Here is a 23,918-nt window from a genome sequence, read left to right on the forward strand (position 1 = left end):
ATTCTTAGCTGTGAGGGCAGTGTGCAGTGCAGAGCTAGAACAAGAACACTGATTCTTTTTGCTAAATGGACTTTGGTGAAAATGAACCTGGTAGTCCTGTCTCAGGTGCTAGGACAGGGCAGTTACAGAGGTCAGCAACATGAACTCAGTGGATCCAAACAGTGGAAAGTGATTTCTTCCCTCAGCTCATCAGACAACTGCCTCCCAACATAGTTATCCGTTGTTAATGGATGCTGTGTAGGCATTGCAGCTATGTTACTTATTCTCTGACAACTCTGCTCCAAGTCTTTAAAAGACGTTATGAAGGGCACCAGTAGGCAAGCCACGCTCGGGAAAAGCTGTGGTGTGCCTCTGAAATATTGTGAGGGTCCCAGTCCTACTCAGAAATATAACCTGTGGGGGCAGAGGTGGCCATTGCCTCCTATGGATTCTGTTTGAAGTTTTCATTGAGCTAATCACCTGCTGCCTGATGAGTTTGGAAGCGAATAGCATTGTTTTCCACACTGAAAAGGAAAGACCATGAACAGGAACTTAATGGAGTTTTTCTTTTTCCATAGGTATTTCCAGTAGTTGTGGAGAGGTGGAGATCACCTGCTTTTACATGGTTTAGCAAACTCCTGTCTGTGTCATTTGCTGTTTTCTTTAAGCATCCTTGCCAGTATCTTTCTTCTATCAACCATAGAAATTTTGTATTCCTTTTCACTCAGAGGTGGTTTTCCATATGGAATGTTGGTGTATATGAAGGGTTAAAATCTTGAAGCTGTTGAGTCCTTTTTGATTTGACATTGTTGAGTGAGCTGCAGCAAACCTACCTGTTCTTGAGCGTGCTGCAGAGTAACTAGAAACAATGGAGCAAGGGGGAAATTGAAAAATCCAGTCCCAGTTCTGTGATAACAGCAGAAGATATTTGTGAAACTAAAGTGCTCTTTCTGGACTTCAGGTTGGGTAGACACTATATTTGCTATCATGTTTGAGAACTGCTTGTCTTGTGTTTGTTAACTATTAAGTTTCTTTTCTGAATTTTGGGAAGCAAAAAAAAATTCTTCTGTGGGCTTCAACTGGAGAGTTTTGTGCAGGACTAAGGCAAGACAAGGATAAAATTCTTTTTCAGAGGTACTCTTTTTCAGAGGTTGGTCAGTTTAAGATAGTGTAGTTTATGGCTGTGTTAAGCCTGTACAAGGCAATGACAGTGACTTATTTTTTTCATCAGAAGCTTTCTTAGTTCTTAGGCAGATTCCAGCTGTAATCTTTATTGCAAGTTTTATTTGAAGTTTTTGCAGAGGGTTCACAAAGGAGAAACAAAATGTGGTATCTACAGACTGCTGAGTACTTCATTAGGGTGAGACAGGTACACAGACTGAAACAAAGGAGTTTTTCATCTTTTCCCTCTACTTAAAGTATTTGAATACATTATCTCTGAGAAGACAAAAGAATTAAGAGAGTGATTTAGGAATTAGTCGATGCATGCTCAGTTACTGAAGATAAAAATCAGAGCAATTTGTCTGCCATCTATTATCATTGACAATGCAACTGGCAGCTCTGATTTAGAGTATCAGGCAGCTGACGGTTCCTTCTCCTCAGCCCTGTCTGCCTTAGTCATCTGACTGACCTTAGGCAATCAGTCCTAGCATCTGACAGGCCTGGGGCTTTGATGAAACCGAGAATGTCAGCCTTGGAGTGCAAAAGTAAAGCTTGTTGGTGTAAGAAAGGAATATGAAATGATACTGTCTTTTATTGCCATGGCAGTTCAGTTGTTTGTTCTTTCAGCTTCTCACCTGGCATACATTTAAGATGCAAACAAGAACACACTAACTACAAAGCAGGGTCGTTTTCTGGTCTGTGCTGTTTTCTGTCCTCAGTGGGAATGAAATTCAATGAGAATGAGGTACCTCACCTCCATTCATGCTTCTAGCAATCCTGCTAGATCAATAGCTAGTAAGTTGTCTGTGTACTTTAATGATAGAAAAATCTGTCTTCCTGGTTTTATATTGATTTTTAATTGACCTTTAATAATAAGGATAGAAAGTGGCACATGTGCAGGAGAAACTAGGACACTTTTTGGAAAAAGTTTGTGACTCCAGCTGACTGTTCTGCATAATATATAACATTGCCACCTTAAAATACTTATTTTGATTTGCTTAAAATAGAGAAAACCAAAAAGGCATAAGAACTAGAGATGGAACAACCAATTAAAGGTGGGATTTTCAAAATTTTTCACAAAATGGATTATGTTTTCAGAATGTTTTTTCCCCTGAAACCACTTTTTCTTGTATAGTATTGTGGGGTAACTTTGTAAAGATACCTCAGAGAACTGATACTGAGGCAATATTGATAATCCATTTTGTTTGTCTTATAGTTCAGAAATCCACCAAAGAGCAGTATTATGAGGTACTCAGTAGATCTTGGATTTGCAATTGTTTATAGTCTGACCTGATAATATTAATTCCAACACAGAAGTAAGACTACCAAAGGGTGGTGGGATTTGGGTTTTTTTTTAGTAGAGGGGAGGGTTTTTGGAGTTTTTAAAATACATTTGTATGTTTTCTGTTTTTTTTTTTTTTAAATACATTTATATGTTTTCTGCCAGATTATGGAATAAATTGTCCAGGACAATGTTATTAATAAACTTATTAGTAATCCAGGAATGACCTTATAGGTTGGAACACTGGTGAAACTAGCAAGACCTTTTTGCTACTTTTTAATTAGCATGGTTTTGTACATAGGCAAGTACTGTGATTACTGTCAGACGTGTTAGAAAAGGATGTGCCACCTCCCTCAGTGGTAAGGACAAAGTTACCATAGGTCCCTAATAAACAGTTTCCTAATGCAGCACTGGGAAGATTTGACGTTGACTTGAGAAACAGTGTTGTTATTTCTAGGAAACTGAGCAGTGGCTGTCATTGGAACAGGGTGCCCGGAGAAGTTGTGGATGCACCACCCCTGGAAGTGGTCAAGACTAAGTTGGATGGGACTTTGAGCAACCTGGTCTAGTGGAAGGTGTCCCTGCCCATGGCAGGGGGGTTGGAACAAGGTGATCTTTAATGTCCTTTCCAATCCAACCCATTCTATGATTCTACAATTCTATGAATGCAAGAATTTTGAACAAAGGAACCGTACTTCTGTACTAGGAAAGTGTACCAGAAAAAAATAATTTGTCACAGCTTTTGTGAACCTGTGTCATGTGATTATGCCCCACTGCGCAGCAGTTCATGGTCTTGCTTTGCAGTGAAAGACACTGCTGCAAGCTTGTGTGAGGACACCCTTCTCTACTCCCATGTTATCACCATCTAATTTTCTCATACACTTTGAATTTACCTTTGCATTCCCTTCTCGTGTGACCTGATTTAGTCAATCTCATGTGTCAATGTTTGGATTAAGTTAGAGGCTTGTGTGCAACGGGAAGCAAGTTTTGTCAGGAGGCCTATTATTTTATTAGACCAGCTGATCTAGTTGAAAAACTTTTGGACTCACAAATCCAGTATATCCTAGGGGGTGTGTATGTAAAAAGAGTGTTGTTCTGTTAGGAGGACAGACCTGCTTCTCCTTGGCTGGGATTGCTCTGTCTTGTTCACTCTGCAGGAGGTAGGACAGCTGGTAAAATAAACCAGCCAAGACGTGGATGTGAGGAAAGCACAGAGTAATGCAGCAGAACCATTCAGTCTCAGCACCAGCCAAGGCCTGCCAAAGTGCTATCCAAGTAATCAGAAACCTGTGCCTGCTTCTACACTGACTGCTTTGTGCAGTAAAATCATTGGCTAAACCTCTCTTGACTATCTACCCTTTTCCCAGTTTCATTGAGGGAAGTGACGGATACAGATTTTTTGCAGCTCGTGGTATGCATCATTTATGATCATGTTTGCATCACAAATGTCGTTGACAGGTCCCTGTGACAAAGGCAAGAAGATGCTGAAGACATGGTATTCTTTCCTGCTATGTTGGCTGTCCTTGCGGCTTGAGGCTAATCCTGGTCTTAAAGTGAGGATTACTAAGAAGGGGCTGGACTATGGTATGTCTGACATTGCCAGAAGTTAATTTATGATAAACACTCTATGCACAGAATATAGTTCCTTAATAAAGGTGCAATGTAGAAACAAGCTCCGTAAATACTGAAATAGAATTAATTCCTGTTGTCACCTCACACCATGAACACTCTTTGTCTCTTCTTTCACTTACTTACTTTTTTTGCAGCCCAGGTGTGAATTTATCCTTGCACTGGTGATTGCATTCTCCCACAGTCCAACAGTGTTTCTACTACATTCCTCATATTGGTCTGCTTTCTTAGAACCAGAATAAGATGGTCATATAATTGCTTCTTTTTTAAAAGTGTCAACAACCTGATTGAAAATGCAATATTTAACTGAAGATAATAAGACATAACTGGGAGAAAAGCTTACAGTTTTGGAACAGCCACATAGCTGGCACACCTTTCCTCTCATACCTCCATTTGGCTTGGGATAGCATCTGCATGTGCCATTCTTTCAAAAAAATCTAGTAACTGTCTGCCATAATTCTGCCCCTTAACAGCATATCAGCAATTTCCACAATATGTTTTCCCTGCTCTTTATTAATGTTAACTTCCACTGTCTCTTACCTAAGACTTACTCTATGGGTGTGGAGGGCATGCAGTATAATTTCAATTGTTTGCAGAATTAATATTAATAATAAAGTTTAACAAGGCACAAATTCAACAAAGGCTGGGTCATGCTAAGGATTAATTGTCATTTATGTACAGAACATGCTGACAGGTAAACAATGGACTTGTGAGATGAAAAGTAGAAGCTCAGGGTTTATGCCTTCGAGATAAAGGAAGGATCAGGTCCACTTATTTCTGTGTATGAGCATTGTTTTAAAGGCTTTTGAGCGGTTGCAAAGTGCAGGGCAAACATCGGTCACGCGAAACAGAACTGAGCTCCATATCTTTCTATGACACACAGGAGAAATTGCTCCGTAGGGATCTCTCATGCCTTTAGAAATGAGTATTCAGCCCGGTATTTCTCACCTGAGCCCAGCAGGTTTTGTGACATTCAGCATGGTCTCTGAATGCTGAACAGACTAAGTTTGCACACCCCTGCATTAGCAATAAGAACAGACATTAACGGTGTGCCTCCAAAGGTATTTCTCATATTTGAAGAGCATGGTGCCTGTCATGTCTTTTCCCTTGATATGAGATTTGGGGTCTGAGGCAATAGATCCTGCCCGCATGCTCATTGCCTGTTGCAAGAACCCTGAGAGAACCACCTGGCATCACTGGCTGCCTTCACTGACAGCCGTAAGAGAGCTGTAAGTTATTTTAGTCAGGGCCCACATTTTGCTTTGGAGGCAGGAATTCCCAAGGAATCATAACTTACCTCTCCTTCATAAAAGATGCCTTTTATAAAAAGGTATTCCCATGCTGAGTTATAATTTATTTCAATTCTTTGTGCTTTTAATATACTGAGGCCTGTGGGGGTGGGGCGGAAGCAGATATTTTGAATTCAGCAACTGTGAAGCCAAAAGCTAAAGAAACTCATGCTAACAATATCTGAAAGCTGTACATCATTTGGTATTGAAGTTTTAGCAGTGTCTTCATCACAGATGAGCAAAAAGAAGGAAGACACAAGGAATTTGGGATTTAAAGATGTTCTGTTTGTTGATGGTAGGGTCTGTGTGTTTTACCAATGCACAAGTAGCATTGAAGCATTCAAGAAAGGGATTCCATAATGCAAGGAGAGAAGGTAAGGAAATAAGTCCGAGATCTGCAGCATTCTGTAATGGGTAAGGTGCAGTGCCAAAATGTACATACTCTGAAAGAAATGGGAAGAAAACATTTAAAAGGATTGTCATTAAACCTCAAACAACTTCCTGTACCCAAGCAACAATCCAGATAGTTTGGTATTTTATATAGCAGCACAAGATAGATACATCACACTTCTGTAAGTAAACACTACATATAGAAGTCACCTTGCTATTTCTTAACTGGCTTTTTCATCCAACAGGTATGAGACACTCAGAGATAAAGACAATGGCCAAGTGTTTCCTAAGGCTATCCACATTGTGAGTGAAGTGAAGGAAATATAACAGTTTCAGAAACCTGACAGGAGTTCTAGAATATAGAATACAACTCAGGGAGGAGATGATCCTAAGAGATTGTCTTGATCTTGGGTTAAATGATTTGTGTGTGAAGCTAATAGAAGCTATAAATGGCTGTATAAGTAGTTGGAAGGAGGTCTAGGTAAGGATCATAGAATCAGAGTGTTCAAGAACTGTGTTAAAAGTGTTTATTAAATTATTTGGCAGTATATTTGGACCTTTGGGTGCCTGAATCCAATCTGCAAGGTATGTGCTTTTCTCTGTCCCCTTGTAGGCAGGAAGATTGGGATGGAGTTCCTGAAGCAAGCGGTATTGAAAGAGACTTTTCCAAGCTTCAGTGGGCAGGAGAGTTTCTTGGTTGTTAAGGTGAACTATGTCATTTCAAGGTAAGTAAAGGAAATAAATTTCTAAGTTTTAGGACAAAACAGATTATTATTACCACATAGTAATATGCAGCCATTTTTTTGTTCACTATAGAACTTCAGTGGTTCATCCAACTCTGCTCTCACTGCCTAAACACTGATTTGTTTTGTAAGTACTTCCTTCTACTGCACTCAGAGATGAGCTTTAGAAAGCTGCTGAAGAAGCACCTTGGCTGTTTTTTCATTTGGTTGGTATCAGAGTTTGGGCCAAAACAGATGAAAGCACGGCTATGATACAGCAGAGGAGATGGATAGGAAAGAGAGCAGAATCAGTGTTACTAACAGAGTGCTACTATGAAGGACCCGTAGCAGTGAAAATAATTTGTTTGTTTGATGAGGAAAGGCCAACAAAGAGATAAGATGAAGATGTGTGCAGGGGGACAGTGTATCTGGGCTGACATGGTGGGAAGATGACTTTTACAGCATCTTTTTGGATGGATTTACAATGGTAAATCAGCATTTTGATTGGATAGGGCTCAACACCTGTTTCCTGCTGAGGAAAATAATTGTATCAGGAGCACCCAGTATTTCTACTTTTTTCAAAAAACAGTTTTATAGAGTTTCCTAAAATTTCTGCAAGTAAGGTGACTAATACAAAATGGTTTTCTACAGCCTTCAATCCCATCTTCCAATAAGCTATAAACAAAATCAGAAACTTCTGGTCTTTTAATACTACTATCAAGGTAACCTCTGCTGCTCAGTATCATTTTACTTCCTTTTCCTTAGAAATTACCGAGAGCAAGAAATACCAATCTGGGAGGCTTCATGTACTTTCTGCTGGATAGGGTTTGCATCCTTTATCTATACCTAATATACCATTCTTGCACTCTTAATCCCTGCATATCTGAGAGAGCTGTGTTTGGACAGGGTGGAGAAGAAGAGACTATGGTGGAGAAGTGCATGTGTCTTACTGAACATCTTCCACTGCCTGCTGGGTGGTGATTATAGAGAATATGGAGCCAGATTCTTTCTGGAGGTACATAGTGAAAGGGTGATGGGCAGCAGACATAAATTATGTCAAGAAAAGTTATGATTAGATGTTAGGAAAAAATGCTAGGGAGCACCAGAACACAGGTCCAGAGCGGTTGGGGAATCTCCATTCTTGGAGGTGTTCAAGACTTGAGTGGGCAGGGCCCCTGAGCTGGCTTAGCTTTGAGTAGGAGGTTGAACCAGAAAATCTCCTGAGGTCCTATTCCAACCTAAATTATTATATGATCTTGAAACCTCCAATTCATTCTCCTAACCATAGTTCTTGAAATATGCCATCTTCTCAATGGATAATCTGATTTTAGCCCACTGCAAACAAGATTGCTAAAGGCAGCCTTACCGCTGCCCAAGATGTTACGGAAAAATAATGGTCATTTTAACTAAAAGTAGCCACCGGTGCCTTCTGCCTTGGGGAAAATAGATTAAAGGCAATTGTTTCAGAGATGTCTGCCAGATATCAGGAAACAATGAGGAATGTATACTACATGATAAGATTACAACTGATATCTTCACAATGTTCAGCTCAATTCAACAAACCCATTTGAAAGACAATATCTTTGAGTATCAGAAATATTTGTTTTGGCAGGGAAATCTTCAAGTAAGATTTTGTTTAGAAAAATGAATCCTCTCCAGAGCCCTTTGCTGAGGCAGGGGAGCAGAATGGGGAAAGAGAAGCTTTGATGTTCTTCACCAAATGCTAGCATTCAGACAACCTGAATTTATTTACAGATGTAGCATCTGGGTTTAACAGACTTATTTTCCCCTAGCAAGCACATTTCACTTTTAAGGATTTTTTTTAATCCCAAGGGGAGGTTTTAGTTATGGCCAGACATCCTTTTTCGCCTGGCCTGATATCAAGGATTTTTTTTCCAAGGATGCTGCTAAGTGTAATGGTACAAGTGTCTGTCTTTTCTAAAATTAATAGGGGTCAGTCATTTCTGATAAATTCTTCTACCGAAGCATAGACTTTGCCTTTTTTGTAGCAGAAGGGTTTTCAGTGATCAGAAGTTCTTCTTACTCTTTCAACATGCAGTCTAATATCTCTCTTTCTGTATTTTGTAGGCTCAGAATTAATGCTGTAGATTTCCCAGAAACTTCTGCTTCCTTTATTCCTGGCATTGGCATTCATCTGTCAGTGGCACATGCCTCTGCTACGATCAGTGCAGACTGGAGAATGAATGCATGGCTGCTGTAAGTATTGTACAGAGAGGTACAAGTGGGAGAGGAGCAGTTCTGGGAGAAGTATTACAAATGGAATTAAGAAATGTGCTTGGTAATTATTACTTTTCAGGTCAGATATGATTTATCATTTAAGAACTAATTGAATCAACTTCTTAAGAAGGAAACATCCCCTGCCAACTAATGTTTTTTTGTGGGTTTTTTTTTTTAATTCTACGCCACAGGTTGTCTCTTTGGGAAGTATAAGGTCAGACACCTGTTAGCATGCTCAGTTTTTCCAGACTGTGTATTACATTATATTACATGAATATTCAGGACCACAGAGTTTGCATGGTCCCATTTGTTACTTTCTTTGTACAGTATAACTGGAAAGCTGATTCTATAGCTAATTATCTATTTGCTGGTAGAGTGTACCTTCACTTGCAGAGTGCTGCTATTAAAAGAAGGGCACTGTCACAATGCCAAATTTTCAGAACTTTGGAAACTCCAGAATTTGGGTCGCTATGGAAAACTGACTTAGGTTCATGAACAGTATGAGACTGTCTTTAATGACATGGTTGCATACTGATTTTCCCACTTTTTTATCTCAGTATTTTTGCTACAGAATTTTAATACAATATTTTAGATTTTCTTGAGGGTGAGGGGAGGGCTAAAACTTCTGGGATATCAGAAAAGTTTGCAAGGTGCTAATCTCTGCAATTTGGGTTAATGGTTAACTGATAACAGCAGTAGGCGTTGGTCTGTTTGTGAGCCAGATAGCACAGCAAGATGGATCACCAGGCTGCAAGTTTCACAGCATGTCATGATTTCAAAGGAGCACGGACATGCAGTTCTGCATTCATTCTCAGTACTGGTGTCAGGAAACTGCTGTCACTGTGCCTCCAGCCTGTCTGTTGTTCCTTCTGTCATGCCAAGATTGTGAGGAAAAGGATACTGTGTTCAGCAGGGCAAATCAGCTGTTCCCAAACACGAAGCCACCTTTCCCTCTTGCTGAAGGGTGAGGACCTGGACATAATCTGGAGGCACCCCAGATGTATAAAACTCCAAAGACTTCACAGGCAGCAAGGGAGGTGGGGGGCTGGTATGCAGGATTTGGCGAAGCAGATTGTGGTGGAGGTGGCCAAAGCCAGCTTTGGTGGAGCTAGACGATGAAGCATTTTTCTTGCTTTTTTGACGGTCAGAAGGAACAATCTGTTCTGCTTTGTTGAATATGATGTTTTGTGAATGGTGTAGGTTTAGACAGATACTGAATATGCCCTGCTCTTCATCCTCTCCATTCCCTAGTCCTACATGTTGCTTTCAGCATAGTAGACTAAAAAGGGGCCAGCTGAAAATGAGCTTCCCAAGGGAGGCCACTGACAACCCACCCCTCCTAAGCTGTTCCCAGGGTAAAGATGCGTCTTGCCATGGCTTTTTAGTTGCAATAGTGTTATCCCTGTACTTCCAGCTCTCACTGTAACCCTCCTCTCCACTGTGTCCCAGAGTGCTCTGCCAGTCTGAAAATCTCCTGGCCAGTCCTTTGCTCCTGGAGGCCTGGAGCTGAGACTCTACCTTATTGAATCAGGATTCCTCCAGAAGAAGAGCAGATATGAGGATGCAGGAACAGAGCACCCTAAGTAGCTGGGCCTCTCCCCATCTCCCAAGTAGCTCAAAAAGGGAGGAGGAGGACTCAGATCCTTTTGTGATGGTCCCTGTCACTGTAAAATGGGTAAACCGAAGTTGGAGGGATCCTTGAAAGTCAGTTTGTCCAGCCTCCTGCTCAAAGCAGAGCAGTCACCAGACTACATCAGGTCAGCTGTCTAGTGGTGTTTAGCCAAGGATGATGATGCCACAACCTCTCCAAATAACCTGTCCCAGTGCTGCACAATGCTCCTTGGGAAAATGTTTTTCCTAATGGCTTGTGGGATGGTGGTTTGGTTAGGGACTGGAAAATGAGGAATTTAAGAGTGGTGCTTTGTCCAGATAGCCACTTAGTGCCCATGTATGGACTGAAAGGTGAGGTTTAAAGTGGTAGTGGTGGTAGGAGGGACTTTGTGACTGGCGGTACTACTCACTGTCAGGGATAGTCTATTGCTTGGGGCTGGGGTAAGATTAATTTTTTGGGATTACAACTTCTTTCCCCAGGATTTTTGCTTAGCCTGAAAAATAAAGAGAAAAGCAGAGATATTCACGGATTGAACTTCATATTGGGCTGGGCTCGTTCTCTGTAGGATGGTGCAGCCACTGTAGTAATGCCTGGAAAAGAAAACTGAGTAATCAGGATGAAGGGGTGAAAAGTGATGCTTTTGGTGCTAGATCTGTTGTGGTAGATGAGGTTTTTATAAGGCTATTCTAACAGCTCTCTGTATCCCGCTTGGTTGGTCTACAGCTTCTACAATTCCTAACTGTAGTCCTAATACCTATATTTGCTGGAATTAAGTATAAGGATATTTTTGTTGGGGTCTTAGTAGGGATTTTTACAGAAAGGAGAATTAATGGTTTGGGGAATGTTGCGTTAAAGGGGAATGGAGTAATTTAGCAGGAAAAACAAAGAATGGAGGAATGTATACATTTAAAGGGGTTATTGAAAATTGTTACAGGAAAGAAGAAAGTGAAATAATTGCAAAGTTGAGAACAACTTAGTTATGTATTTATTAACTAACTGGCTTCTGCTGCTGCAGTTCCAGAGGCCTTCAGGGTGATCTGTCTCGAAGGCTTGTGTTGCTGTGAAATTGTGACATTTTTGCAAACTTGTCAGATCCTGCACAACACTGGAAAATGTGTGTCCTGGAAATTTATGCATATAATCTGTTTTTGAATACCATAAATGTCCCTAATTATTTTATTCCCTAGAAAACCCATTCTTCATTCTAGATGATAGAAGAAAGAAGTCCTTTCAGACCTGATTTACAGGTAGTTTCTTAAATTGTTCCTATAAAGTAAATGTTTCCTTGACTGAGTTTGTTTTTTTGTCTGAGCAGCAAAGATGAAGGAAGAGTTACTGTGTCCATCTCAGGACTGTTTATTGCGGTTATCTTCAAAGTGTCATGGGATAGCACAGGCCGCTTGTCTGTATTGCTACACAATTGCCAACTGACCATTAATAGTGTAAAAGTCAAGTTAAATGGAGGATCTAGGTATGTACAGGAGTTTTTCTAATCACTCTATGGGGAGTAGCAGGGTTTGTAGCATAAGGGTCACTTTTCAAATTTTTATTTTTAGGGATCCAGTAACAGGATACAATTAACTATTGAAGGCTAGGAAAATGGATTTTTAAAGGTTTGGTTTCAAAACTGGGCTCCTTTCCTGGGTGTGTGAAGTGCTGTTAATCTATGCTTCTTAGTGCATGTGCCAGCAAATGAGCTGACTAGACATACTGCATATGAAAAAATTGCCATTTGAGCATATTAAACAGTACAAGATTGCAAATGGAGGTTTGCAGATATGAAGGTGGTCTAGACTGATTATGCCTTTTGACAAGCTGACCTACAATTTAAGAATAAAGTTTCAAAAGAGAATATGAAACAATGCTTGTAGTTCTGATTTTGTTCTTCTAGACATTTTTTGTCTTAGACAAAATGTGGCTAGTCGAGCATTGTTTATCAACATATTAACATGAACATTCAAAGCTTTGCAGATTGCCTTCTAAACAGCTTTTATGAGACTGAGAACTCCTAGTATTTGTCTGAGACTCATAAATTGATAAAGAGTCAAATGTTCAGTCTACTGATATTGCTGTAATTGCTTCTTAGTAATATAAATTACATTGATGTCCCACTCTACCAGATTTTATGTTTCAAAGATTTCAATCTGTAGTAAAAAGTCATTGTGTTAATTTCCTTTCCTCCAGCTGGATCTACAGCCTTCTGTCTGATTATCTTGAGAACCCAATTCACACCAAATTGGATAAAAATGTAAGTTTGCAAAGACGCTTTCAGCTAGTGAAGGGAAGAGTGGAAGTACAGGACTTAGATTACTGACTTGTCTCTCTTTTCATATAGCTATGCCTAAATATCAAAGACAGAATCCAAATGATGGATACACAGCTTAGAAAGCATAAGGGTGAGTTATTTATAACAGCTTTTTGTTAAGTCATTTTCATAGAACACATTTCCTGTGTTCATGGTGAAAAAATGTGAAGGAACAAAACCACAGCCATTGTTCTGTACTTTATCTATTCCGTAATCCACCCTAGAAATCTCTTGCATGCATCTTATGTAAAATACTCAGATTTCTTCTTTGCCCATAGCAAGTCACCTGTAATCTTTCAGTCTGTTGTAGCTGACCTGTGCTATTTCCTTAGAATTTTGAGACTAATATTTTCATTTTGATCTTTTGTGCTTTTGGTGTTGTGGACATAAGAAAAACTTGGTTTAGCAATAATCTGCTAAAGACCTAGCAAACATCCCATCCTGCACTGTGGTCCTGAAACTTGAGTCCAGTGAGATAACAAGATGCTGCAGGAAGACAGTGTCACACTAAGCGTGTTTCTTTTCACACCAGTAGCAATTCCTGTGTTACTCTTGCAGAGACATGAAGACACTAGACATCTGTGTCCAAAAAGCATATAAATATAAGATTTTCACTACTATAATCAATCCCACAGCTTTTTTTTTTTCTTTTCTTTTTGTTGTTGTTATTGGTGGGTTTTTTTTCCCAAGATTAAGAATATTTGTAGGTTTTGTCGATTCAAATTCATTTAATTCCACTAAGTACTATGATTTAGGTCAGAGAGTTTGTTCCCACTATTCACTTTGCATTGTGGATGTTTCTGTTATCTGCTCTGCTATTTAGAAGCAGAGTAAGTAGACACTTGTTTTTCCTGAATTGGCCTATACCTGCCATGTTCCAAGCAGTGGCAAATATTACTGAAAATCATGGTTATCAAGACTATTTTTTTATGCAGCGCATACCTAAACACAGCAGGCTCAAGGGAACTCCTATCTGTGCTGTCATATTGAGGAGTTCATAATCTCTGTGTGAATTCACCATTTCTCTTTAACTCATCGGATTTTTATACACTATGAACAGACCCTGCAGTCCAATCAAAAATAACAGTCAGACTGGAGCTGCATGTGAGTGGCTTTCAGAAAAAATCATCAATCATATTGTTTGACAAAGGGCCCTCTATTGTGAACAAGCATCCCTTGTCTTCAACACTGATATGTGTAAAAATGTCCTAATGGCGTCTTCCAAAGTAATTAGTAGTATTTACCAGTATTTTACTAATTGTGTAGGGCAATTTAGTTCTCTTGTGCAAACACATAACAAAAAAGGGGACATTGCCCTAGATACTCCTTTCACGGCATGGGGGAGATTTCTGAGGAGTGTATTGAGTTGTGAACAACAGGAGAACAAGGCCTAAACCAGGAGGAAGTGGTGACTTTTCTAGAGGGAATGCTTTCACTTTTTCCCTTATAGCAAGTTTTTTTTAATTTTCTTCTTCCTTATCCTACCATTCTTCTTCTTCAGATTCATAATTTCTATAATGCCTTTGCCTTTGCCTAAACAATAACTGTTTGTGATGTGGTTTTGTAATAACAGCTGTTTTGTTTTTGTCCATCATTCTAGTCTTAAGCCAGATTGATGCCTTTGCACAAATAGACTATTCCTTAGTCAGTTCTCCAGCAGTCTTCAAATCACACATTAACTTGGATTTGAAGGTAATTTGTCTTTAATATCAGTGTGCTTTCTAAGACTTTTCTGATTGTCTGTTGTGTTGATTCATTTTCTTTCACTACAGTCTTACTCAGCCTCTCCTATATTTAATTAGAAAAGCAATAAGACATTTGGATGTTCTGGTCAAGATCTATTTTAGAAACCAGATATGGTTGTTTATCTAATAAATTAACTGCATTTGTTAATTAACCAAAGCTATTGTTTATAGTTCTGTTATTTCAGAACTGAAACTCTTCAGAGGTGCTGTTTATACAGCATAAAAGTATTCTTTAGATACACAGCTTTTCCACTGCTGCTTGGTGTTCACCCGCTACCAGTGATACATAATTTGTGATGACTACTAATGTCATTGTAATCCAAAGGATTTGTTTTGAGATGAGTCAACATCTTGTATATGTACAGATCACACACACACAAAAAAAAAAGACTTCTCACAGACAGTCCTGGAGCAGCACACAGCAGTTCCTTTCTTATCTATTTTTCACCTTTGTTGGCAAGATATATCTCAGCAATGCCCAGCTTTTACAGCAGCTTCAACAGTCCTTGTAATTCAGAGCATCCCCATGGCTCTCACAACCGACTTCAGTTAAGAAAGATGTGCTAGAGCTATGGTTGAAACTCTCCCTCTTGGTTATTTTGTTCAAGCAACTTTTACCACCCACAAAAAACACTCCACAAGCAAGGTATACATAGCTTGAAACTACTGAGCAATTATTTATCAGCTACTACAGCTAACTAGAACTTACAGGCTAAGCTTAAACATGTTGACACCCTGATGTGATACTGGATGAGTTGTTGTAAGTCAGTTATTAACCAGTTAAGGAAGTTACTGGTCTTTACTGCTGCCTGGAACAGGCTGATTCTTGATGGTTATGAGTTGCCAGCTTCCAACTCTCCCTTTTTTCTTAGGATTTTATACCTTTCTATGTCAATATTTTTACCGTTGAATCTTTCAGCTACTAACCATTACAGTAATTACACTACTTACTGTCTGGTCTTACTTTTCTTGTGTTAAATGGCCTGAGCTCACATACCTTCTCACATTTTAAGCATTATTTTCCTAGTATAACTGAACCAAGATCACACACATGTGCAGCACACAAACTAGGTCTTGGAGGACGAGAAGCTGGACCAGGGCTAAGAGTTAGGTGGTATTAAAAGACTCCTTTGTGTTCCTGTCCTAAGCAACTTCCAGTGCTTTTTGGGTCTGCCTGAAGATTTTTTTGAAATGTCACCCTCAGAATTAAATTAACAAATGTGTCTTTGCCACAAGAGAAATTAAACTGTGGTCCAGAGGATTTTTTTTTTGTGTCTCATAGCTGTAGTTCAGAACACTCACTTGAATGCTCAAATTCACACTTTGAAAGGATGGAGGCCAGATTTTCTCTGTGATTTCTGTATTTTACAAAAGAGCCTGAATTTGCTGATTTTTAGGGCATATCACAAACTTACTTGCTTACTTCAGGTTTTCTTTAATGTTAACCTTTTCTTCCAATTAGGAAACATTCTTTCTGTTCAACCACTGCTAATGCATTCTGACAGACACAAATGTTTACAACTAAAAATACTTGATGGCTTTTTGCAGGGCACAGTCTATCCAGTAGGAAGTCACATGGACCCTCCCTTTGTGCCAGCTCCATTTGCTCTCCCAAACCAGGATGATTCCATGGTATACGTTGGAGTCTCTAATTATTTTCTTCAGTCTGCTTCACTGGCTTACTACAGAGCAGGAGCCTTTAACATCACCATCTCTGAAGAGGTAAGTTTAATTTGTATCTAATAGAATTACAAATATCAGCAGCATGGATAGTCAGCAAAGGAGACTAACAGATTACTTTTGCCATTTCACACAGAGCTGGGTCACACTTCTACCACTTGTAGGAGGGATACATGATATTCATTGTGTATGTTATGATTTAAAATAGTCAAAGTCTCCCTCATGCCTAAGTCTGAACTTCTTGGAAGCTCTGGTCAAGGAATGACAGGCATAAACATCACAGAGTTGGTGTTAGGGGAGTTGCAGGAAGAACAAAAAAAAATAATCTTTTTCTCTGCATGGATTCCACATAGAAAAGGAAAGGTGAGACAGGAAGAAGTGTACTGAAGCCACAGTCTGCTGCATAGAAGCCCACAACAAATGTATTGCCTACGTTGAGAGCTAGAATAAACCCTCAGACTTAACAGAACAGCAGAGTGAGGCAAGGAGCAGGTAGAAGGAAACTGAGCTTTGAGCTGTGGGTGAAGAACATACAAGACTTCTCTCAGAAATGGTGTTTCCACGCTGGCATTAATAGTCAGTTTCCAGTAAGTTTTGCCAACTGAAATAGTGCTAGGAGGGTCTTTGTAAAAATTGGTGACACAAACAGCACTGACAAACATAGTCACATTGGTCAGCAGCAAAAGGGAGAGTGAGATTTTTGAGTCCTGCCTCTGATAGTTCAGTATATTTCATCTAAGAAAGTCCCAAAGGCAGGAAGTAAGCAGGACACCTCTTTCTTTCACAGAAAATGCTTGTTCAGTGGCACACGTTTCTGAACCATGCCCGTGAGAAATCTGTCTCCTTCTGTCCCACAGAGTACCGTGGGTTCCGTAGGAATCGTTCTGGGGCAAGGAAATATTAAATCAAAACATGGATTATCTAAAACTAAAGTAAACAGAATATGTTTTTTTCCCCCAAGGAAAACCTCATTTTCAAGATGATATAATCTAATTTATTTTATTTGTTTACAGCTTGCTACTACTTTTAACCCAAATACTGCCTTATTCAAAGATTTTGTTCCTGAGGTGAGTACTTTTACTTGTACAGACCTATTAAGGAAGAGCAGTAGCTAATGTTTCTTATGGATATTATCTGTGTACTAGATCATTTGCAAAAGTTTGGAGGAGACAAGGAAACTGAGCTGGTTTATGATTAGTGCAAGATTCAAATATACATCTACCCCATCATAACTCTATGTTCTTCCTAACTATATCACATTACTCTGTAGTCATTCTCTACCACACTACGTGCTGGATTTGCTCTGAGTCTCTGAAACAGTTCTAAAAACTAAGTGGTAGACTTCTGTAAGACCAGTCTCCTCTTGTTCTTCTTCAAGGTAATGGTATCTTTACTGTTGATAGCCTGGCTTCTTTGTGCAAAGGTATCAAATTTATGACTACTGGAGATTATATACAATGGGAAGTAACAGCCATGAGTAGCCAAGTCTATAAATGGGATGCAAGAAATTAAGATACTATGAGATGCTATAAAAATCCCTAACATGACAACATTTACTATAAAATTACTGAATTCAGAAACTGTGGCATTGTAAACTAAAGTTTTGTCCTCTAGAAGTTTCTCTGTTTTTCAAAAAGTGTCTGCTCTGGAAGACTGCCTGTTTTTCAAATTCTTTATATTGTCAGGGTCATTAAATTATTTTTTCTAGAATCACTCATTTCCCTCACTTCTTTAACATTCAGTGCTAATCCTCTCTTCTTGAAATATATTTTTCAGGAACAACTTTAAATTATTTATATATGTTCAATATCAGTGGGTCTAAAACTTCATAATGTGTTTTATGGTCTCTGAAACTCTGAGTGTATGCAATACTAATTTTGTCATTTCAGTTACTGTAATTAAAATTAACTATTTTAAATATAGATTAATTAATGAGAGGTTTGGTATATAGCACCTGATTACAATGCAGCCACAGAAGCTGTAGCTTAAAAAAAGCTTAGCTCTGCATTCAGCATTTTTTCCCTCTTCAAAATTCCACAGATGGCTCTGAGTTTCGTAACAGCGTGCCCGGTGCTGCTGAAGCTGATGGCTACATCACCACCTGTGGTCAGTTTGAATACAGACAGATGCACGCTACAGGTCACTGGCTGTGTAGAAGTATTTGCTGTTCTGCCAAATTCAACGACCCAGCACATCTTTACAGGGAATCTAGTAAGTAACATGAGCTAGAAGGTAACATTCAGTGCTGGGGCTGAACAAATCACACAGGGATCTTCCAGATCCTTTGAAAACCATAGAGAACATCATAAAATAGCATATACTGGTCTGCAACAAATATGCACACTGGTCTTTTGCATTTCACAGGGAGGAAACGTGCACCATATAGTGTAGAATTCAATAGTCAGGTGCAGAGAACTGCTTACAAAAGCCATTTTTTCCATGTGGGAGGTTGAATGATTATTCAAGAATAAATTGTAACATATAAAAATCTGATTATCTGATGCCCAGTGTTCCTAACTTGTTTGCTGTAAAACAGTTCGGTGTATTCTCAGACATCTTTTCATTAGGTTGAAAGTGAGCCAATTGTGTCAGCCATGCAAGGACTTAAATGATCCTAATGATAAGGAAGCCATCAAGGCAGTATTATCACTTCACTCACGCAATCTCAGTTGCTGGCAGAAAGCGATAAATTCACAAATTATTTCACTATCTACATATATTGACCAAATACAAGGTTTATACATTGTGTTTCCAGTCACAAAAGCTATTGTGTTTGTGCCTGTAGCTAAGGCAGTATCTATCTGTGCATAGTCACAGAAGATTGTTTTGTTTTTTCCTTGCAGACAGCCAGTACCAGAGCCAATCTGACAATAACCAAACAGAAGTTGATTATCTCATTACTTCTGAAGAGGTAACCAAGGAAAATTCAGTAAGCCACACTAATGATCCCAACATTAGGACACAGCAGAACTTCACTGTGTCAGCCTGACAGTGCTTGTTTCACCATGAGAAAATTAGTTACCTTCGTCCTCACAGGGGCTCTAAGATACTTCTGACAAGTTGGTCTTTCAGATGAAATATAATAATATTGTGGAACAACCATGTCTTTTGTACAACATGATACTACCCCTTCCTATAGGTTAAATACCGTTCCAGATGACAATGTTCAATTTATTTGTTATCTTAAAGGCGTTTGTTTCAGTCTGTGCTGATGTTGGAGGATGAAGTCCAGCAGTTTATTTGAAACCCTCTAAATGTTGCTGCCATGCCATGGCTGAGCATCATAAACAGGATTGCAAAAGTGCAAACACGGTACTGGATCACTGTAACTAGCTCTCTGTACGCCCATGAGGAAGGGAAAAGTGAGACTACAGAGCACATAGTGCAACAGCAGACACCACACCATCAAAAAATGAGACTAGAAAGGTGCCTGTAGTTTGAAGTAAAGCTCAGAACCTGTTTGATTTTGCTTAGATCTAGCTGGTTTTGTTCTTTCCTACAGTTATGGGTGTTCTCAGCTGTCTTAAATTTTATTCACACTTCAAACTGGGCTGGGTATACAAGCACTTTCTCCCTAAATACACCAGGTGGGTAGAAGCACAGACTTACAGGCAAGTAGCCCACATCAGTGTTTCATCTTGTTAGCGCTATATGCCAAGTTGGGACAGAATTCCTGAATATATGATATTTTTTAACATATTAGATTTTTGTTAAAGAAAAACATGAGCAGCTTTTTCTTAGTTTTGGTCACTGGACCTTTTTAAAGGAAAATAGGACTTAAGGGTGATCAGAGCCCATCAGTATAATTTTAAGAAGTAACGGTGCCAGTCTTTTAGAGATTTTGACACAAGAATGTGTTCTTCTGTTCTTCAAAATATTGTTTTTTCCCCCAGGATTATATTTACTGTGATCTGAGAATGCTTTACAGGTATCAGTGGAAAAATTTAAGAAATCATAATGGTTAAGAATGGATATGAGTTTATTCAAATCATAATGAACATTTGAAGAATGTGTCGTTCAGCCATTGCAGGAAATGGCAATTCCAGAAAAATGTGGTTTCCTAAGTCTTATTATGGTCACAGCCAAGGACTACCCCTGACTGTAAAAGATTACTATCAGAAAGATCCCAGTGACTCTAGAGCTCATTTGCAGCTGTGCCAGTTTTGATTAAACGCTGTTGGGAATCAAAGAGTCTTTGGCAAAGTTAAATGTGTGAATCGGCATGAAATCATTGTGAAATCCCACAAACGAACCTTCAAGCAGTGTGCATAACTTGTGCCTTCACCCTTTCTAGTGAATCCTCTTCTTTTCCTCAGGCTCCATTTCTCCCTGCTGCACTCCACTCTTGGCTTCTCTGAGGTAAGTTGATGGTTTCAGTGCCTAGAAAAGGTAGCTGAGCCCTTCAAGAGATGGAAGAAATTAATCTGAATTTGTTGATGGACAATTCTTGATCTGTTTTGGGGATATCATCTGCCACTGCTTTTTCTGCTTTGAAATAGTATATTCCCTGCTTTTCTTTTTCTTTCCAGTAAGCGGAAATACCTCTTGGAAGGTTGGGGTTTTTTTCTCATCACAGGCTCCAAATATTATGGAGTTATTATTGTGTAACATTAATTGAAACAAAGAGAAATGCCTGCCTGGGTCTGCCTGACCTAGCAAGCTGTCATAGTTGATTCTGCTCACTTCTGCATCCAGCAGCACAAAGGCAGGCATGGGGCTAGCACCTCTTCTAGCCGTTTCTCACATTCTAGCCTGAATTCACAGCTGGATGGAGTAGGCGTAGCAGCTGGAGTGAATACAGTCAGGCTTAAGCTCAGTTTCAGGAATTACCTTGAATCATTTCAACCAAATATCATAAAAAAAGAAATGCCATGCCACTGCTTAGATCATTCAGTGTAGACTGAGAAATGGTCAGTGCGACTCTGCAGCAGCTCAGCCCAACCTCCATCTTTTAGGTGAAGGGGAAAAGACACTAATCACAGTAGCATAAAACGGAATACCAGGACAGAGCAGTTCTCACCACCCACGGAACAGTTCACCTCTGAGAACTGAGTCCTGGCAGCTAAAGTGAAGTTGAACAGATTTCATTCCTAAAGTTAAGGTTCAACCCAGATACTTAACATACAGAAAAAAATAAAATAGACTTCAAATTCACTTACTGCAAGAAAAATAGACACCTCTTTGCCATGTATGTTTTACATTGTTCAGCTGCAACTTAAGCCAAAAAGTATCTTTTTTACCTGAGATTTTCTCTGCCAAGCTCTGATCTGATCTTTTTGCATGTCACTCTAGTTCTAGCCCTCCATCTCCACTGTCAAGCTGCAATTCCATAAGCGTCAGGCAACAGTCACCAAATGTGTTTTCCCCCTCACAGCAGATGTCACTGGTGGAGAATTTTCTGTCTTACACTTTACGGAGTGCAGTGATCCCAGTAATCAATGGTAAGGATTGTGACCAGTTCTTGAGCACAGCTGGTGGAAAGCAAGACTGAAACAGTAAAAGGGAGTGGCCAGCTTTAAATGCTGTGTTATGGGAGGGTTTCTGTCCGTTTGGCTGCACCTGGACAGACCTACTCTACACTGGATTTCAGTCCTGGTCTCTCGGTCACCTGGATCAGGGTCTGGGACAGAGCAAGTCTTGGCTGCTTTCCAAACACTGGGTTTGGGTTTCATTTTCACTGGATGCAGCGTGGCAGCAGAGCCTCGGTCTTGTCCCAACACAGTCAAGCCATGATTGGAGGATGGCCAAAACTGGGGAAGCGCCAAGGCACACTTGCAGGTCGTGGCTTTGGGGGTAACATCTCTGCCTTTATCACCTCCCTCTGCTTTTGTGCTTCACCTGCTGCCACAGGCAGGACGAAGTAGAAAATCAGCTCAGTGGGGTGCAGAGACCGAGGGATGAGGAAGAAAGAGGTGAAGGTGGAAAGAAGCAGGTGGAAAAGTACAAAAGATGCCTGTGAAGTAAAGAGAGGTGAGGAGACTGCTGAGGAAGGAAGGGAGCTGTTGATGAGGAGAAAGGAAAGAGACTGAAAGGGAGGGTTGCAAAAGTCAGATGTTTGGAAAAGCAGATATGAATAGAGCTGGGCTTGATCCATGGAAGTAGGGATAGATGAGAATAAGGGACCGATGGGATTAGAGGATCAGGTAGAGAAGAAAATGAAAGGAAGATGGAGAATAAGTCAGAGTGGGAAACAGCAGGAACCAGATCTTGTGAGGCAGATATCTGGAGAGGAGCAAAGGCAGTCATATCCCAGCGTCAGACAGCTGAGGGATTGTAAGAGGTTTGTATGCAACTTTTTCACAGGACTTTTTGCTTTTTAGCACATATGAATAATAGCTTCCTTGAGAAGCGCAAGGACAGCTGATTAAAGGGAAATTGCAAAACAAATTGAGTTCCTTGAGAAAGATGCTTCTGAAGTGCATTTTATTATTACATTAATATGTATTTATATTTATCCTTTCCAAAGATAAACTAGGAAAAGGATTTCCTCTTCTTAACTTGGCCCACACTACCCTTACTGGACCTGTAATAAAAATGTATGAGGTGAGGAGCCCTATTTCTTGTTGAATAATATTGCTTCTTTTTCAGGCCTGAGCATTTCTGTGTGTTCCTGTGCTGGGTAGATCCACATGTTGCTAATAGCAAAGCTTTAACTATACTCTAGCTATAAAATCCAAACTGGATCAGAAATGAGCTCTCCAGCCCCCCAGCCCTAGCAGTTGTAGGTTGTAAAGGGCCCACTGGCCTGTTGGAGTATGCCAGCATGGGGACACCACAAGGACAGCTCTGCTGTCCCCAGCAGGGCTTAGGAGCGTTGAGTGCATGAGTCCTCACTACTCTGACCATTCTCTAAGGCGGCTCATAGGCAACTTGAGTGTCTCCATGGTAAGTGTTACTCAGCCTGAAAGTAGTATATTGTTCTTCTGGGTGGGTTGTATTAACTTAGATCAGAGCCTATTCCTACCCTAAAGTTAACTGAAGTTCAGGAGGCATAAAGTCACTCTTGTCTCCTGCTCTGCTGAGGGGCTTGTCATAGGATCTAGTCCCAGAGTACTGATCCTGAATACGTCCGTCTGAAATTTAAGGTAATTTTACATGTTATTCTGTCCTCAGGGTCATCTGGTGATTTCCACTGATGTTCACTACAAACATGAGGAAGAGGGAGATGAGGACCTTCACAGTCACTCCTAATATCCCTTTACTTTTAAGCAATAATAAGAGAGAAATGTAGTCTTCTTTCTGTTGGCTTGTAGGGAGTGGATGCTATAACATTAGAAGCATGGCTTTTCATCACTATTTTAAATGCTTTAGTAAAACTTCTTAATCATTTTTCACAAATTGAATCTGTTGGATTTTAGTACATTGGGTGTAGCTGCTTTAGAAAAATTTGTTGCAGCCTGATGAGAAGTGACTGGTTCTTTTCACTAGTTACAGACACCACATTTTATTAATTTTAGGAACCAGTTCTTGTATTATTCAGTTTATCTCCATTAGTGTTAGCAAAACTAAACTTTGTGTATGGAGTGAGACTTTATTCTTTGTAAGAATGTCACAATTTGTCCCTTTGTAACTGGATACCAACAGTGGGAATAGATTTATAAAATCTAGTGAATTACCACTGAATTATAGAATCATATAATCTAGCCCAGACCCTGGCTTAAAACAGGACTAATTAGATCAAGTTGCTAAGGGCTATGTACAGTAGAGTCTTGAACCCCCCCAAGGATGGAGGTTCCACAACCTTTCCGGGCAACCTATTCCACTATTTAACTACCTTCAAAGTAAAATTTTTTCCTAATACCTAATCAGTATTTCCCATGTTCCAACTTGTTCTCTTGCCTTTTGTCCTATCACCACACTCTTCCAAGAAGAGCCTGGCTCCATTT

At 39.8% G+C, this 23,918-nt stretch overlaps 1 protein-coding gene across 1 annotated transcript; it reads left to right on the forward strand.

The window, feature by feature from the left end:
* Positions 1–3,846: 3,846 nt before the first annotated feature.
* LOC130150753 (BPI fold-containing family C protein-like) lies at positions 3,847–23,654 on the forward strand. Its single transcript, XM_056341994.1, has 15 exons — positions 3,847–4,006; positions 6,344–6,455; positions 8,541–8,669; positions 11,618–11,773; positions 12,487–12,550; positions 12,638–12,698; positions 14,208–14,299; positions 15,901–16,074; positions 17,046–17,099; positions 18,073–18,243; positions 18,876–18,943; positions 20,349–20,391; positions 21,407–21,473; positions 22,499–22,575; positions 23,146–23,654. The coding sequence occupies exons 1-15, from the start codon at positions 3,847–3,849 to the stop codon at positions 23,221–23,223; spliced, it is 1,506 nt and encodes a 501-aa protein (XP_056197969.1). The 3' UTR covers positions 23,224–23,654.
* Positions 23,655–23,918: the final 264 nt, after the last annotated feature.

This window comes from Falco biarmicus, chromosome 5 (assembly GCF_023638135.1).
Source record: "Falco biarmicus isolate bFalBia1 chromosome 5, bFalBia1.pri, whole genome shotgun sequence".
Classification (NCBI taxonomy): Eukaryota; Metazoa; Chordata; class Aves; order Falconiformes; family Falconidae; genus Falco; species Falco biarmicus.